The 17,464-nt window shown below is 45.3% G+C and overlaps 1 protein-coding gene across 13 annotated transcripts in view; it reads right to left on the bottom strand.

The window, feature by feature from the left end:
- Nucleotides 1-13,920: 13,920 nt before the first annotated feature.
- Nucleotides 13,921-17,464, bottom strand: part of ST6GAL1 (ST6 beta-galactoside alpha-2,6-sialyltransferase 1) — a 119,617-nt gene continuing 116,073 nt past the window's right edge. For all 13 annotated transcript variants that reach the window (XM_036242560.1, XM_036242562.1, XM_036242559.1 and 10 more), the window contains one exon: nucleotides 13,921-16,801. In XM_036242560.1, the coding sequence (XP_036098453.1) occupies nucleotides 16,560-16,801 (242 nt within the window). In that variant the 3' untranslated portion in view covers nucleotides 13,921-16,559. The remainder of the gene's footprint in view (nucleotides 16,802-17,464) is intronic.

Below are 17,464 nucleotides of genomic sequence, written 5' to 3'. Positions count from 1 at the left end.
CATTGGGTTGGAGGAGTTCAATGAATGAGACTTCTCAAGCTTCTCTAAGTCTTCCCTCACAGAGCAGAAGTGAGGGCTTGTGTAATAGGATATGTTGGTACTGAGAACAAAATAAAATGGCAAATACTACCATTTTTTGAACTTTGCAGAAGAATTTGATCCCCAGAAAAAGTATTTTTGTATAAACACAAGAAACGGGTTGTCCACATCCCAGATTTCATTAATGCTGTTGGAGGATTTTTGAGTAGGGATTTAAAAGTACAATCTGGCCCTGGCTGATGTTGCTCAATGGCTAGAGCATCAGCCTGCACATGGAAGTTCTCAGGCTTGATTCCTGGTCAAGGGCACATGCCTGACCTCCAAGCAGGAGGCAACCAATCAATGTGTCTCTCTCACAATGATGTTTCTCTCCCTCCCTCCCTTCCCCTTCCCCTCCCTTCTACTCCTTCTGAAAATCAATGGAAAAAAATATCCTCAGGTAAGGATTTAAAAAAAAAAATTTAAGTACAATCTGTGCTGATCAGTTTATTATAGTGCTTTACTACCTTTTTCATTGTCTCCCTTCCTGCAAAGAGACTTTCTATATTTTCCCTTAAAGTGTTTACAAATTTGAGGCCAGCTAATGAATTTTGCTTTTCCTACTGGAATTTCTGGAGAATAGTCAGGGATATAGGAGGCTTGGGAAGCTCCTCATAGTAGGCAGGCACTAGCTATTTCATTCTCAGATTGTACTGGGGAGGCATCTTTTCCTCTTTGGAGGGGGAAGTTCTGATGCCAGAGGGATGAGCCACTACTGGGAACTTAAGCCCCAAGCGAAGAGGGGTCTTGGCTTCATGCAGGGAAGAATTTAGGACAAGGACCAGACAAGTGGTTAAAGTGGAAAAACAGATTTTATTGAGCAGAGAGGACAAGCAAGAAAAGCCACTTTGTAGACACAGTAGCAGACTCCTCACAAGAGAAGGAAGAGAGGCCTCAACCATCTCTAGAGGTTGAGCTTACAGTATTTGTATGGAAAATTGATGGTATGGGGAAATAGTGAGGGAAAAGTTGGGATTAACTTGAACCTTTGCAAGGTTTATTTTGTGGCCTTGTGTGTTTCCTTTTATGGTATGAGTATATGATAAGGTACAGGTAAATAGCTATTAGTCATTCTCTGCAGGGATTTTCTCTCTTTATGCAGAGGCTCCTTGTGGTCTGCTTGCAGCTCCGGTCAGCTGAGTTCCGTGTCAGGCAATGGAGAACAGGTCCCTGACTTCACTTTGTTCGACTGTAGTTCATTTACATAGTTCTTATGCCCCTGTCCTACATTCATTCAGACTGGTAAATGTAGGATTCGCCCCCTTTCTTTTAACTTAAAAAAATTTAAAGCAGTAACTTTTTACATTAGACACTTTTTCTTGTTAAAAGTTTAAGATAGCTTTTTAGTTTTGCAGGTAATTTTACATTGGAGATGAAGAACTAAAACTATAGACAGTGTCATATCTCTAAATAGTAAACGGTTTTTAAACAGAGATTTCAGAAACTTAGACTAAATTTGTCTCATTGTCATTTTTTTTAATCCTCACCCGAGGACATTTTTCCATTTTTTATTCAGATAGAGTGGAGGAAGAGAGAGAGAGAGAGAGAAACATCGACGTGAAAGGGACACATCGAGTGGCTGCCTCCTACACGACCCAACCAGGGCCAGGTACAAACTGCAACTGTAGTACATGCCTTTAGCAGGAACCGAACCCGGGTCTCTCCAGACCGCAGGTCGACTCTCTAACCGCTGAGCCAAACTGGCCAGGGCTCTCATCTTAACTTTTAAAGCTATTTTATTTTGTGAGCTAATTACACTAGAAACTAAAATGAAGGAAATTACCTCTTAAAACTTTGCAAGCTTTTACACTTTTTACTTTGGGGGTTGATTATAAATGAGGGTCGGGAGATGATGGTGGAGAGGGTTAGGATAGTGGCATTTGACTTATACAATTGAATGGGGAAAGGACAACCAGAGATTTCTTTATGCCTTAAAATGTAAACATAACTTCAGTAATCACCACTAAGATTAAGTAATGGAAAATTGCCCACATTACAGGAAATTTCTACACGCTGTTTCCAAACTGCAGCCCTTCTCCCCACAGGGGACCTCAGTCCTGCATAGCGATTCCTTTTTTGGACCCCAGTGTTTCTCGAAGTTTGGTCTGGCATGAACATCGTCTGGAAACTTGTTAGAAATGCAAGTTCTTGGTCCCTTCCACAACTTCATACACTTTCATGTTTTTTCTGTGGGACGCATATTTATGTGATTAAAGTATAAAGCAGTGATTTTCAACCTTTACCTTGTATTGGAATGACCCAGGAGACCTATTAAAACGCAGATGCTGGGCCCTACACCTAGAGGTCCTATGACCTCCTGCTGTCGTCTGTTTGATTCACTGCTTCTAATATTCAAATATAATGGGTATATTTGACTCTCTGCTAGTCATTCCATTTGGAATGTTATTTTGTAGGAACAATTGTGAGGCCTGTAATGAAAACACTTTGCTTCAAAGACTATTTGCATTTGCTTCTGCCAGGCACTCAGGGGCACAACCAGTCTGTACCATCTGTTCAAAGTTTCACATTTCCTGGACAACCCAAGAGATTCTTACTCTGTTTTAAATTCTCTTCAAATTACCCCACTTGTTCACCTCCACTCTGGGATCCTGGAACCCAGATGGTTGTAGGGGGAGATCTCCTTTCGGACTCTGCAACTGTGTGAATCCAGGGCTTTGATTTTCTGCTCCCTCCACGTCCTGAAAGGCAGCAGAACGGAGGTTCTCGGTCTGCGATTAGCTGGCGCCAGCAGGGAAAAGGGCGTCAGGCCTGCGCACTTCTCCAGATTGACTTTACTCTTGGCCTGATAACTCCTTACTATTTCATAATCGCTTTGATGCTTTTAAAGGGGTTCTTTTAAATACATTTCATTCAGTCTTTTAGTTGTTTTCAGCTGTAGAACTGATGCAAAGAACCTGAGCCAGCCCGGCCGGTGTGGCTCAGTGGTTGAGCGTTGACCCATGCACCAACAGGTCACCGGTTCGATTCCCAGTCAGGACTCATGCCCAGGTTGTGGGCCTGATCCTCCGGTGGGGGGCATGCAGGAGGTAGCCAGCCGTTCTCTCTCATCAATGTTTATATCTCTCTCTCCCTCTCCCTTCCTCTCTCTCTAAAATCAATAAAGAAAAAAATTAAAAAAAAAAAAAAAAAAAAGAACCCGAGCCAGCATTACCAGAAATGGGAAATCTGAAAAATAAATTATTAATGCATAGCATTTTTACAACATACTGTGGTATTTTTCAAAACATTAAAAATCTATGGATGTCTGTTATATCCTTGGGGGAAAAAAAACTGTTTTTAGTTTACAACTTAACCCAGACAGGGGACCCACAGGAGTTTTGAAACCCCTCCTTGTGAAAAGATTCCCAGGGTTGCATACTTATGACCTTGAACCACCCCAGAGTGCTCTGATATATCCTAGTGGGCTCCAACGAACGCTTCCCACAACTTCAGAGAGCCTCGCAAAGTGCGGAGATGTGCCCAGCACAGAATCTGTTTCACAGTGTGTGGCACTGTCTATGAAATGTAGCTGGCCTGTAGCTTTAACCAGTCTGGGAACACTACATTTAGGAAACACAGACAGCTGGTACTCTTATCCCTCAGAAGGTTTCTGTCTGCAAGGGCACATGGAATGCCCCAAACTTCATTTACTGTCAAGTTCTAAGCATTTGATGGATACTATTGTTATCGAAAAACTAAAGCTCAGCTGCTTGCTGCACCAAAACCAACACTTGAGAAACAAGGGTTGGGTGGAAGGGAAAGGTCGCTTTATTCAGGAAGCCAACAGCCTGGGAGGAGGGCGGACAAAGGTGCAAAGACTACCTCCGAAGTTCCAGACCAGGCAGAAGGATTTTAAAGTGGAAACAGCAGGAGCTACACACTGGTCAGTACTCAGCCAGCATGCAGTGAATCGTTTTCTTGGTCATGAGACTTGCCAGGCTGCCAGCTTCCTGCTGTAATTTTTGCACACTGTCACCACCCCTGCCACCGTAGGGTTGGAAAAATAACCCCTTTGTCACAAGAGATCTGTACTGTTCGCACATCTCTGACACTGTTTGCAGTAGGACTGTGCTGCCATAACTAATGACTCTCAGCATCTCAAACTTAGACTTTTTTTTTGCACTCAAATCCTTTCAAAATAATCATTTGTGCCTCTTTGCCCAAGTTCAGAATTTGACATTTCTTATCAATGGAAGGTCTGAGATCCTCCCGTGGATGATGCCATACATGAAAAGCAATTCAGTAGACAGAAAGTTGGTCAATTTTGACAATTAAGTTAAAAAATTAATATCCATGGTTACTGGCTTTTAAAATAATAGTAATATAAATGTATAATTGATGGCTTTACAACATATAACCTGTTTTACATGTATTGAATTATATTTTAAATTTTATGGAGATGAATTACCTTCTTTTTAGATTCCTATGTATTGTGAACCAGTTATTCCAGCCTTGTATTATTTGTCATAGTGAAACATTAGAACAGATTGAAGATCACAAATATAAATGATTATTGCAACAATGTACAAAGTTCCAAAGTCACATATTGCTTTTATCAGTTGTGGTCACAAAATGGTATCTATCAATGTCTCACTTTATAGAAAGATAATCTCTGTGTACATATATAATATCTGGAAGGCTATAACATCAAGCTGTTATCATTTTTTTTCTAGATAAATGGGATAATAGGTTTTTTTAGTGTTCTATTGCTTTCATTTAATGAGCTGTTAACTTTCCCATAAGAACCATTTTTTTAAAGATGAAAAAAGTTCTTGAGGGACATTTAACAAGAGAAGCAGGAGCATGTTTCTAAGAAATGAACAGCAGGAAGAAGTCAGGAAAGGCAGACACCAAGGGACACTTGCTCTGGTTCCCGAGACCCACCAGCATAGCCAAAGGACTCGGACTGCCATAGCCCATGAAGCGCTCCTGAGCTGCCGGTGGGAACTGAGTGACGATGAGCCCTGGTTGTAATGTTGGGGATGCTCTTTCTTGCCTGCTTTTACTTCCTCATTACCTTACCCTATCCCATGTTAAAATGTCTCTCTGGACTTTAAAAATTTTACTTTCATTTATTCAATAAACACTACAATCTGAGATCAATGCTAAACCCCTCAGTAAAGGCTGAAGCTATACCAGTGAGCCAAAGAAATCTTCATGGAATTACGGTCTGTGGTGGGAGGGCTAGATGCTAATCAGATTATACGGATGTATAGAAGCGGACACAATGGAATAAGGACACATGGAATGCCCCAGAGGACAAAGCTGCTGAGGGGTGGAGTTACAGGACATGTGGGGACATCCCTGTTGCATTAGGTACTCAGTATTCATTCATTACTCGATTTAAACTGAGAACTGTAGGCGGGGCAAGAGTCAGGTAAGTGATGACTGTGTTTGGAGGAACAAGTAATGTAGACACCAGCATGTGTGCAGGCCCTGAGCAGCAATGAGCCTTAGAGGCCTAAGGACATGAAAGGATGATGACTAGAGACTAGAAAGCCAAGAGGATGGCTCTAGATGAGTTTGAAGAGGGTAGCAGAGGCCAGGTTACACAGGGCTTTGTAAATTATGGTAGGATTCTGTCTTTTTCCCTAAGCAATCAAACCATTGAGAGGTTTTGAGCTGAAAAAATACCTTAATCAGATTTATTTGCACATTGGCTGTTGTATGGGAAATGGGTTGGAGGAAGAGACGAGAATGGGGTTGTAAAAAACAGGGCTCAGTAGAGGGCCGGCCACAGTGTTAGTCACTCATGTTGCTGTTCTGTTTAAATGAGACAGTACCCAGAGGCATTTGCAGACTCTGGCCCAGAATCTGTAACCTTGCCTAGTATAGTTAGCGGTCTCGGCTTTTGAAATGTCTGACCATCTTCACGCTTCTCTTTACGGGTTCCCGTGTTTGCCATAGACAACTTTTCAACAGCAGTCACGCCAGACAGATACGAAGTGAACTTTTTGCTCTTCCCATAGTACTGAAGCCACAGTTAGGAAAAGAATTGAATAAAGAATGAGAGCTTACTCACTGCGTGCCAGACACTGTAGTGGGCACTAGCATTTCACTCAGTGAGAAAGTAAAAATAGAGTCCCTCCTACGTGGAACTTATTAGACTGGGAGCAAATATTAAATTTTGCCAATGTGATTACAAACGGTGAGATGAGCATGTTTACTTGTCAGCTACTAAAACAAATCTTAAGGTAATCCTCTTTATTACCCAGACCCAGAGCTGCCTTGTGTAATTGTGCCTTTTGAGTGTTGCACAAAGATCCCTGGCCCAGGGAGGTAATGGAGACCGAACCTCTGCTAGGACTCCCCTTAACAAGACACACCCTCGTGCAAGGCTACCTCTGAGCAGAGAAAGGGTATGTTTTCCTTTGTACCAAGGTGTTATCCAGGTTAACACAGCCCTTCCTCTGGTATTAGGAGGGAATTCCCTGTTTTCCAAATAGAACGGGAGGCTCTACCTTATCGATCTACAGCTGCCCGGAGCACAGACACGTGTCTGAGGTGACTGTCAGAGCACTCAGTGCTTGTACCAAGGCCTGACCTCGGGAGAAACTAGTTACCCAGCGCCCAGCTGTCAGGGGGAAGAGAACTGCACTGTTCCAGCCCACTCCAGTCTTTTTGTCCCACCTAAGCGGGGAGGAGAAAAACTGAGAGACACGTGTAAAGTTCACAGCCAGAGGTATAGGGCCATGAAAGACTGAGAGCTAATCTTAGAACTGAGAACATGTTCTCTTCCTTCACACCTTACTGTCATATTTATAAAGGCCTATTTATAGCAGGGTTTTTTTATTGGTACATCATGTCCAGCTATCAAGAAAAAAAGAAATTACAAGGCATACTAAAAGGCGATAAACAGAATTTGAAAAGACAGAGCAAGCATCAGAACAAGTCATAGAGGGAATATTGGAATTACCTGCCCAGGGAATTTTTTTTTAACTATGATTAATATGCTAAGGGCACTAATGAATAAAGTGGCATCTAAGAAGAGAGGGACAATGTAAGCAAAGAGGTGACAGGACCAAAAAGAAAATGCTAATTATCAAAAACACTAACAAATAAAGAATGCCTTCGATGGGCTTATTAGTTGACACAGTTGCGGAAAGAAGCTCTGAGCTTGAGTAATATGAATAGAAACCTCCAAAACAGAAGAGCGAAGAGAACAAAATTGGGAGTGGGGGGAACAATAACAGAATAGCCAAGGATTGTGTGACAACTACAAAAGTTATAACATACATGTAATGGGAATGTCAGAAGGAGAAGACAGAGAGAAAGGAGCAGAAGCAATATACGGAACAATGGCTGAGAATTTCCCCCAAATAAATGTCAGGCAGCAAACCACAAATCCGGAACGCCTAGGGAACATTAACTAGGATAAATGCAAAAAAAAAAAAAAAAAAACTACACCAAAGCACATCATTTTCAAACTTCAGAAAAATCAAAGATAAAGAAAAATCCTGAAAGAAGCTAGAGGACAACTACATAATCACAGCTTTTCTTAAACTCATTAGATAGCTGAGGTTACAGGATAATTGGTTCTCTTATCTCAAAATACTAGAGTCTCTAAAGAGAGACAAGGCACAAACATTGACTCACTTGCAGCAAAGCACAAGAATATGGGGCCAGAACACAAGCAGGAAAGAAGAATTCAGCTAACATTTTGAACCAAGTCTGAATGTGAATGTGAAATAATCTGAGAATAGGATCCCTAGGAGCCAAAGAAATAAGGGATTTCATACCTACTTGCAGGCTTTCCTCAACAGACCCCCACAAGGTATCCATCCACAAAAAATCTCGGTTGGCAGGGCAGAAGACTAGAGGAGAAAGCATCCCTTGTACAGGCCTGAAGGAGGTGAGCAGTTTCTACTGCAGGAAAGGCAGGAAACTCAGTCTGGAAATTCAGCCCTTTCAGATCAGAAAAGTTCAACTGCTGGGCCAAGGGCAGAAATCCCTGTTAGTCCTCGGGCACAGGTGAAAACTGATTGTGGCTGGGAGAAAAGGAGCAATAAACATCATCATGAGCTCAGACCACTATAGGTTTCCTACTGCTAGGGGAGGACAGGGTCACTGAGAAGGTCTCATCCTCGAAATGCAGGAACATCAGGCCTGCCTAAGACTGAGGTGGGACCAAGGCCAGAGAGACTCATTCTGCCCTGACCAGGCTACCAAGCAGGGTCAGTAAGGAGCAACTGCAATCTGATACTGGGGAAGAGGCAAGGGAGTGGAGAGACATCCTCTCTGGAATGCAGGCAAAGGCAAACAGCAAAGGCCTTAATCTAAAGGAACAGGAACGATGAGAGAAACTCTCAGGTAAACCTGACTCACAGGAAGTACAGGGAACGCTAGAATTGAAGGCCAGTGGCGAACTGACAGTAATTATAGAACAACAAAGCCCCAGCCCAGCTTAATTCCTGACGACATTGATTTAACATCCCACACACTGTGCCCTAGCAGAAGAGTGCTCAACTCCAGACATAAACACCACTTACCTTGGTTATTACTGTCCTACAAGCAATGTCTGGCTTTCGACAAAAATACAAAATGCACGCACACAGACAGTACATAATCATGGCTAGCCAAAGTAATCAATAGAACCAGACTCATATATGACTCAGATGTTGACACTGGGACTTAAATCAGTGGCTTTCAACTGCTGTGCTCCGGCACACTGGTGTGCCACAAGAATATTTGAAGCGTACCATACCTGACTATTTAGTCAGGGGCACTGACCTCTTTTCCCTTAGATTGTCAAATAAAAAAATGACAACAGCTATCACAATAGTTGTCTGGTGTAAATGAATCAAAACTATACTTTTTGTGTGTGTGTCAGATCTGCAAACAATACATTTTTGGTGTGCCTCAGAATTTTAGTAATTGTTATGTGTGCCCCGAGATGAAAAAGGTTGAAAATAGCCGACTTCAATAACTATAATATGCTAAAGGCTAGTGGAGAAGGTATACAACATGTGTGAACAGAGGGGGGAATTTTAGCAGAGGGATAAACTATAAAAAAAAAATAGTCAAATAGAAATTTTAAAACAAACCATAATAACAGACGAATTATATGCACTTATGGTAAAAAAAAAAAAAAAACTCAGCAAACTGTGAATGTGACTTTATTTGGGAAAAGGATCTGTGCAGATGCAATTAAAGTAAGGATCTTGAGGCAGGATCATTTTAGATGATCTGGTTGGGCCCTAATTCCAATGCCAAGTGTCCTTGGAGGAGAGGAGGAGAAGATATATAGATAGAAGGTACTGTGAAGATGGAGGCAAAGATCAGAGTGATGCAGTCACAAACCAAAGAGCACCATGGAGCCCTGGCAGCCACCGGAAGCTAGGGAGAGGGATGGAAACTAGGACAGAGCCTCCAGAGGAAACCACCCCTGCTAACATCTTGATTTCAGACTTCTGGTCTCCAGAGCTGTGGACAATCAATTTCTGTTGTTTTAAGTCATTGGGTTTGTAATAATTTGTCAAGGCAGCCCTAGAAATCTAATATAGTTAACTTCTTAAAATGTACTTTTATTTTTATTTATTTATTCATTTTCTTTATTGATTTTAACAAGAGAGGAAGGGAGAGGGAGAGAGAGATAGAAACATCGATGAGAGAGAACATTGATTGGCTGCCTCCTGTATGCCCCTCACTGGGGATTTGGCCCACAACCTGGGCATAGACTCCGACTGGGAATCAAACCAGTGACCTCTTGGTGCATGGGTCATCGCTCAACCACTGAGCCACATCAGCTGGGCATAAAATTTACTTTTAAAGGTTAGGATGATTTTTCTTTTTGTTCAATTTATTTCCTGAGTTCAAGCAAGTCTCTTTTAATTTCTTCCTGTCTTTTTTTTTGTTCAAATCCATTTATGATTTTAATTTCTGATCAAAGGTAGTGTTTCATAGTTTCCAAAACTTCTTTGAGGTGATTTAGTTCACTCTGAAAAGTTGTGTGGCAGTTTTCTGCTGCTTCATGGTTGTTTTTCTTGTTTGGGTTTTTGTTGTGTTTTGTTCTTTATCTCCTTTGGAATAGTGGAAGATTTCATCACTTGAGATATATTGATTTTCTGGGTATCCCCCCCACCCCCAAGTAGTTTTGCATAGGTTTATTCCATTTTCTTCAGGTTTTTTTTTTGTGTGTGTGTGGATTTGGATGCAATGTCTTACTTTAAAATTCTTAGCCTGGCCCTGGCCAGTTTGGCTCAGCGGTTAGAGCATCGGCCTGCGGTCTGGAGAGACCCGGGTTCGGTTCCCGCTAAGGGCACGTACCTCGGTTGTAGTTTGTCCCCGGCCCTGGTTGGTCGTGCGGTGGCAGCCACTCGATGTGTCCCTTCACGTCGATGTTTCTCTCTCTCTCTCCCTCCCACTCTATCTGTACAAAAAAAAATGGAAAAATATCCTCGGGTGAGGATAAAAAAAAATAAATAAATAAAATTCTTAGCCTGGTGACCAGCACCCAATACACAGAGGAGAGTGGGGGATGGGAGAGAAAGGGGGTGAGGAGTGGGGTGAGGAGCAGGAAAAGTAGGCCGATGTGCTGGGCATTACCTTGCCAATGATATTTTCTAGAGAAGGACTTGCAACAGATATAAAGCAGAGATTAATGAGCAAGCATAGGTGTTGGTGATATTTGTGGTTTGGGTAAGTATTTTTCCTTCTAACTAGGGTTCTAGAGAAGTGTTAAAGACTCTCAAGAGCAACTACTGTGGCGATCTGATCCCTTCCCTCAGACTCTTTTCTGTTCCAGTCACTCCTGACAGCCCCCATAAACGTAGCTGTGACACCCTTGGAGTCACATGCCCACGAGCTCTCACTAAATCTACCTGAATCTGGCCTCGCCCACCGCATCAGTACCGTGTGGTGCCCTGGAAAGCTCAAGAAGTTGGTCACTCACCCCCTCCTTTATCCCGGTGAGTAGAGCTCTTTCTGGCTAGGACCTGCCCTCTTGACACTGAGCGACGCCAACTTGCAGGATGGAAAGATGCCGGCGAAAGGAAGCTGTCTTCCTCCTCCTCTTGTGCAGTTCATCTCAGGCTTTTGGTTCCAGTGTTGCTACAGTCTCCCCAGAACTCTCCCAAAATGGTTTTGGCTAGCTGTCTAATTGATGATCTCTGTGTGGGCAGAGGCTGGGGTCTTCTATGTGGTCATTTTGGTGATGTCACACTCCTTGTCATTATTATTTTTGTAACTCCATCAAGTCACACTGGGATTGGGCACAATGTATGTACACCATTATTGATCAGTTGGATGAACAAGTGGTTGGGTGGATGGGTCGATGGATGAAGACCAAATGTAATGTATTTCTTTGTTGTTGTTGTTGTTTTATCCTCACCCGAGGACATTTTTCCATTTTTTGTTCAGATAGAGTGGGAGGGAGAGAGAGAGAGAGAAACATCGACGTGAGAGAGACACATCGAGTGGCTGCCACCTGCACAACCCAACCAGGGCCAGGGACAAACTGCAACAGAGGTACGTGCCCTTAGCGGGAACCGAACCCGGGTCTTTCTGGACTGCAGGCCGACGCTCTAACCGCTGAGCCAAACCGGCCAGGGCTATATTCTTAAGTTCTAAAAGAAGAGGATGCAACGATTCAGTAGGCAGGATTCGTGCACACTCGATTCAGAGTATAAAATGAACTCCAGGTATGGACTCGAGTCCATCCTAAGTAAGGTTGCTTCGCTAGGCAAGAGTAGAAACTTCGATGTAAGGGTCATTTTTAAAAGTGTCACCACTCTTGAATAGTGGGCTGGCAGTTGTTGGTATCCTTCCAGCTGGTAAACATGAAATACTGCCCTGTGGCTGCTGGTGGAATTTACCAGGGTCTGATGCGAAACAACTCACACGAGTGAAACTGAAGGGGAAAAGCTGAGATGACTAACTGCTGGCCAAGTACAGCACAGTGAGACCAGCATGGTGGCCGCAGGCCAGACCGCTCGCCCCATCTCGGTAAGACTGCCTGGAGCGCTAGCATCTTCCGCGGTTGGAGGATTTTACTGTAAAAGTGGCTGCTCACGGTTTCTCTCTGTTTTTACTTCCATCTGGAACTGTCAGCTGAGTACTGCTTTATTACCCAGCGCTGCCCAGGGCCACGCTTTCCCTGGGCAACGTGTTCCAAGAATGGGATGTTTCTCGTCTGGGAAAGAAGTAGGCCTGTAAGAACAAAGCAAGTATTTCCCGTTTGATCTCCATCCATAGAGATTTGCGAAGGTTCGCAGCCTTTGTCTCAACCTGAGCTGCAGAATTGGACAGACTCTCAGCCACCTTCATGCCTGTGCCTGTGACTGTCCCTTTTCTATTCATCTAATCATGCCTTCAGCTAGATCTCTGGCAAGTAGATTCCAGAGTGTCCTGATAAAGAACTTTATGTAACTCTCACCTACGTTAAGGCTCCTTCCATCGTTCTTTGGTGAGAGGTAAAACAAACATCTGGCGGAGCACAGTGAGAGCTTTGGGCGATGCCAGGGCCTGAGTCTTCGGTGCTGGCTCTGTTTATTCAGCTGGACCGGCCACCTGTAGGCTGCCCTAGAGCAGGGATGTTGTCACCAGAGACAAACAGACTTCATCACCACAGAAAGATTTAGAGTCCCTGTAATTTGGCAAGCACGAACCTCAGTCCCCAAACAAACTGAAATCTGTTTTTATGTCATTTCTATTTCGAGCTCCCATTCTCCCAAGATCCAGGCAGAAAAACTCTCTCAATCAATGCTGTGTTACAACCGAGTCCCAGGGAACTGACGACACTGAGGCCCTGGGTGTGGGGGTCAGGAGTAAACTTTGTTGCTGTCTGGTCACTTAGCACAACTCAGGTGTCCCTCATTCATGGTCTCATCAGAAGGGGCATTTCCTCAGCTGTTTCTGCACCTCTCCAGCACGGGATCCCATCTGCCTGGACTTTCGTCCCCAGGAAGCCTTGCCCTTTAAGGACTTGCAGGTCCTTCCCAAACCTTTAGCCAGGGAGCAGGACACAGGAACCCTCTCTGGGCTCTCAGACAGACACTTCCTTCACTGTCCCTTCCAGACACAAGGGACTCTGTCGGAGCTGTGGGGTTACAAGCAGGTGTGCTTGCAGGGGCTGCTGTACCAAGTACCACGAACTGGGTGGCTTCAATCACAGAAATGTATTTTCTCCCAGTTCTGGAGGCCGGAGTGTGAGATGAAGGGGTCAGCAGGGCTGGCTCCTCCTGAAGGCTGAGGGAGACTCCCATGCCTCTCTTCCCCGGCTCCTGGTTTGCTGGCAACCTTGGTTGGTAGAGCATCTGTGATCTGATCCTGCCTATGTCTCCATATGGCATTCTCCCTGTATGCATGTGCATCCCCAAATTTCTATAAGGACACCACTCACATTGAATTGGGGCTCACCCTACTCTGGTATGATTTCATTTTAACCAGTAAACTCTGCACTAATCCTAGTTCCAAATAAGTCCACACTCTGAGGTACAGGAGATTAGGACTTCAACATATGAATTTAGGGGGACATACGCAACCCACAATGAAAGGGGGGCAGTTCGTCACGTGACGGGATTCCTTCTCCTCTTATTCCTGCTTCCCCTTGGGATTCGAATCCAAACATTTTGGCTGTTCCCTTGGGACATCATTCCTTTAAGGGGTTTTAGGCTTTGGGAAACCAAGGTAAATACTTTCCTCTTATGGTGCTTTCTCCACGAGGTGTTGCACAAACAATGGCTTAGTCATCTGAGTCCAAGCAAAAGCAAAAGGAAGAAAAATCAATAAGTGAGTCAGTATCTCACAGATGCTATCCTGATGCATCAGTGAGATTCCTTTTTCCTGGAGCACTGACATATTGATCAAGTAAGATGAGAAAGATGACACATTTTCTAAAAAACACATTTATTTAGAAATTTTACATAATCTTTGGGTAGTTCAGAATTAGCTTAGGCATTTTTCAGGTTTCTGAGATTAATGTCTCAGTTCCAAACCATGTCCCTAGCTATCTGATTGGTGAAATGATTAGAGGACCACGTAGAAAAGGATGAAGAGATGGCTACTGAGAGAGACAGAACCATGAGAGACAGGGGCTCTCCTAGTTTTTCAATCATCTGCAACAAATATTAAACATCTCACCGGACCAACAATATATACATTTTACCAGTTTTATGTAGAACACAGAATCACACTTAAATTAATTTGATCCCTTATATTAATAACTAAAAGCTAGCATCTACCCAGTGTAGTCTCAGTGTCCACACCAACATCTATCTCCTGCTGATGGAGTGACACCTTCCCCTGCACTCAGTGTTCATGATTCCAAGACTGTAAGGAGCGAGTCAAATAAGAACAAAAAGCAAGCCAGAAGGCATGGGCCCCGGGAGGCAGACAAGACCATTCCCAAGGCAGTTAGCAGCCCGTGTGCCCCTCCCCCATTCCCCAGCAGAATCAGGCCTGGGCGGGGCTGCAGGCAGGGCAGAGGAGGGGCATGCCCTGCCCCCTCCACTGCCTCAGAGGCTTTCCTGGATGTTCCAAACAGGATAGTCGTTGCCTCCCAATAGGACAGTTAATTCCCTAAGGACAAGACCCCATCTCTGGCCTCCTTCAAAGCAGGGTACTGCCCAGGTGTGAGCACAGAGCAGGTCCTTAGTAAGGAAAGGAAGGACACTGCCATGTACTAAGCACCTGTTAGATGCCAGGAGCAGAGTCAGGGCAGGTGTTTCATGTGACTCACAATAGCCCTGTGAAAGAGGCTTATCACCCCCGTTTTACAGATGTGGAAACAGAGGCGCAGATGGGAGAATTTGCCCATGGTGGTATAGCTAGTAAATAGGGGCCCATGGTGGCATAGCTAGTGAATAGGGGAACTTCAATCTGCAAACCCAGGGCTTCTCACTCCAGGCTTGTTCCACTGCCCATCAAAGCTGAGCAATGGGCAGCATCCAAGTACTCCAGCTCCCGGGGCTGGTCCCGAGCGCACACAGTAGAGGCTCCTGAGCAGGAGGAGTCAGCTCCAGAAGTCCAGAGGCCTGGGGTAGGAGGCCTGGCCCTACAGCATTACTCAGTAACCTTGAAGAAGTCCTTCCTTTCTCCACACCAGACGCTGTACCAGTCCAGGGTGGTTCTCCACCAGAGGGCAGGGATGAGCAAACCATCTAGAAAGCGTTTGCAGACCACAGTGGGGGAACTTCTGCTGAGGGACTGCCCTGAACCCCCCGCTAGAGCAGCAGAGGACAAGGCCATCTGATCCATCTTGTGAAAATCAGTGATGGTCTCTAAGGGTCGGACCAATGAGAGCAATATTAAGTTCTTGGGAACCCCATCCCCACTCCCTGAGAAACCTTTCATAGAAGGCCCATGAAGGTCAAAGAAGTCGGTCAAGATATTCTTCAAGGAGAAAATGCTTAGAGGCAATCTGGGAGGGGGAAGACCACTCTAAAGGGAAAGAACAAGACGGCAGTTAGTGGGAGGTTTGGAGGTGGGAATTAAAAAGGAAGACATGGACAGAGTGTACAAACCCAGTAAGTAGCACAGGGTCAGGGCCGGCCAACCAGGTTTTTGGCAACGTTCATGTCTGTTATCTGCCAGGGGGCTGCACTCACCGCCTCAAACATGGGTTGAGGTTTTCCTCAAAAAATAATGTGAGCCTGTAAATTCAGGCAGAACTCAGAGAATAAATGTGGATAATAGAGGAAGACACAGCTCAAATGACTCAGACAGAATCTGTTTGGCATGTTTCTCTTCTTCCTCTAAAATCCGCTCCTCAGCCCTAGCTCTGCGATGCCCGCTGTGACCCACAGACAGTGTGCCCTCCTCTCTGGGTGCACAGACAGATGACACAGCAAGCCTACCCCTCCTCAGGCCCCAGTGCAGAGCTCACTGCATCCTACCTGTCTGTACCTCCATCTCCATATGGAAAGGAATGTAGGTTGATCAAAATCCTTTGCACTAAACACCCAGGCTAAGGACCAACCAGATCAGCTTGAATGATAAAACATTGTCTCTCCCAGGGTCCTGGACCTGAGGAGCAACTTTGTTTTGGAGGAACCAGGCCTGTTTCCTACACCCTGCACCACTTACTTGCCCCACCCCCGCCCCAGAGCCACACTTTACCCGACACAATCACAATTTGGGAGATTTCCTTTAAAACACAAAATCAATGTCTAGGTGCAGATTTCAAGCAATATGGACTGCTGGTTTGTGAGGATAACATTACTCAGGTGGAAAAAGCAGCCCAGTTTCGGCAGCCCCGGCAGAAAATGCATTTACCCGTGTGGAAGGACAGGAGGACCCTGCTGGAAAGAGCGCTAGGTGCTCCCGTCCACGTGTGGCAGGGGCCTGTGGGCTCACACCCCTCTATGGCTGGAGGGCAGGCTGGACCCGATCCCTCGCCCTCAGGTCCCTGAAGCCCCAGGGCTCTTGCTGACAGAAGGCCTAGAATGCAAGGAGCAGGCAAGGATTGTTTGGTGACACGGCCTCTGCAGGCCCAGGGTGGCCAAAATGGACAAGGGTGAGGGCACCTAGCGGGATGCCCATGCTCAGCAGTGAATGTTCCGGAAACCAGGCAGCGTGGCTTTTCCCAGCAGGTAAATGTCCTCGTCTTTGCCCTGGTTGAGCGACTTCACCAAGTTCTTCTCGAAGAGGAGCGGGTGGTAGGCACCCAACGTGCAGGCGCTGTCGAAGAACTTCTGGTAGTAGTGGCACACATCCGTCTTGCGCTTGGACGGGAGGAACTCGTAAATGTCCACCTGGTCACACAGCGTCATCATGATGATGATGCCTGGAGAGGGAGCAGAGGTAAGTCCTTCCCGACAACCACCCTGTACCTCGGAGCTGTGCCCAATGGGTCCACAGCTCATGACCCAAAATTGGGGAGACATCTGTCTGGTGTGCCTGGTGATAACTACGACTCCCAGCCCGAGTCCCTCTGGTGAGCCAGTCCAGCAGGCTGTTCCTTGAGGGTCCCTGAGCTAGACACAGGCCAGGACCTGGGCCTGCTAGGTCTCCCCTAAGCATCAGCAGATGGAAGGACCCCATCCATGGTCAATGAATGTCTCCATGCAAATAGGCTACGTGAAGAGAGAGGACAAGGTGACTGAGAAGACAGTACCATCACGTACAGAACATTTTCTAGCACTTTCATATCCCAGAAGAACCCCTCAGATGGTGCTATGTGGAAGGCAGGGTTTCTTCTTTTTTTTTTAATCCTCACTCGAGGACATTTTTGCATTTATCTTGAGACAGAGCAGGAGGAAGAGAGAGAGACATCGATGTGAGAGAGAAACATCGAGTGGTTGCCACCCACATGACCCCAATCGGGGTAGGGACAAACCACAACCGAGGTACGTGCCCTTAGTGGGAACCAAACCCGGGCCTCTCTGGTCCACGGGCCGACGCTCTAACTGCTGAGCCAAACCGGCCAGGGCAGGAGATGGTTTTTCTT

This window comes from Molossus molossus, unplaced genomic scaffold (genome assembly GCF_014108415.1).
Source record: "Molossus molossus isolate mMolMol1 unplaced genomic scaffold, mMolMol1.p scaffold_m16_p_5, whole genome shotgun sequence".
NCBI lineage: Eukaryota > Metazoa > Chordata > Mammalia > Chiroptera > Molossidae > Molossus > Molossus molossus.
Note: the sequence above shows the minus strand (reverse complement) of the source record. Positions and strands in the feature narration are given on the sequence as shown.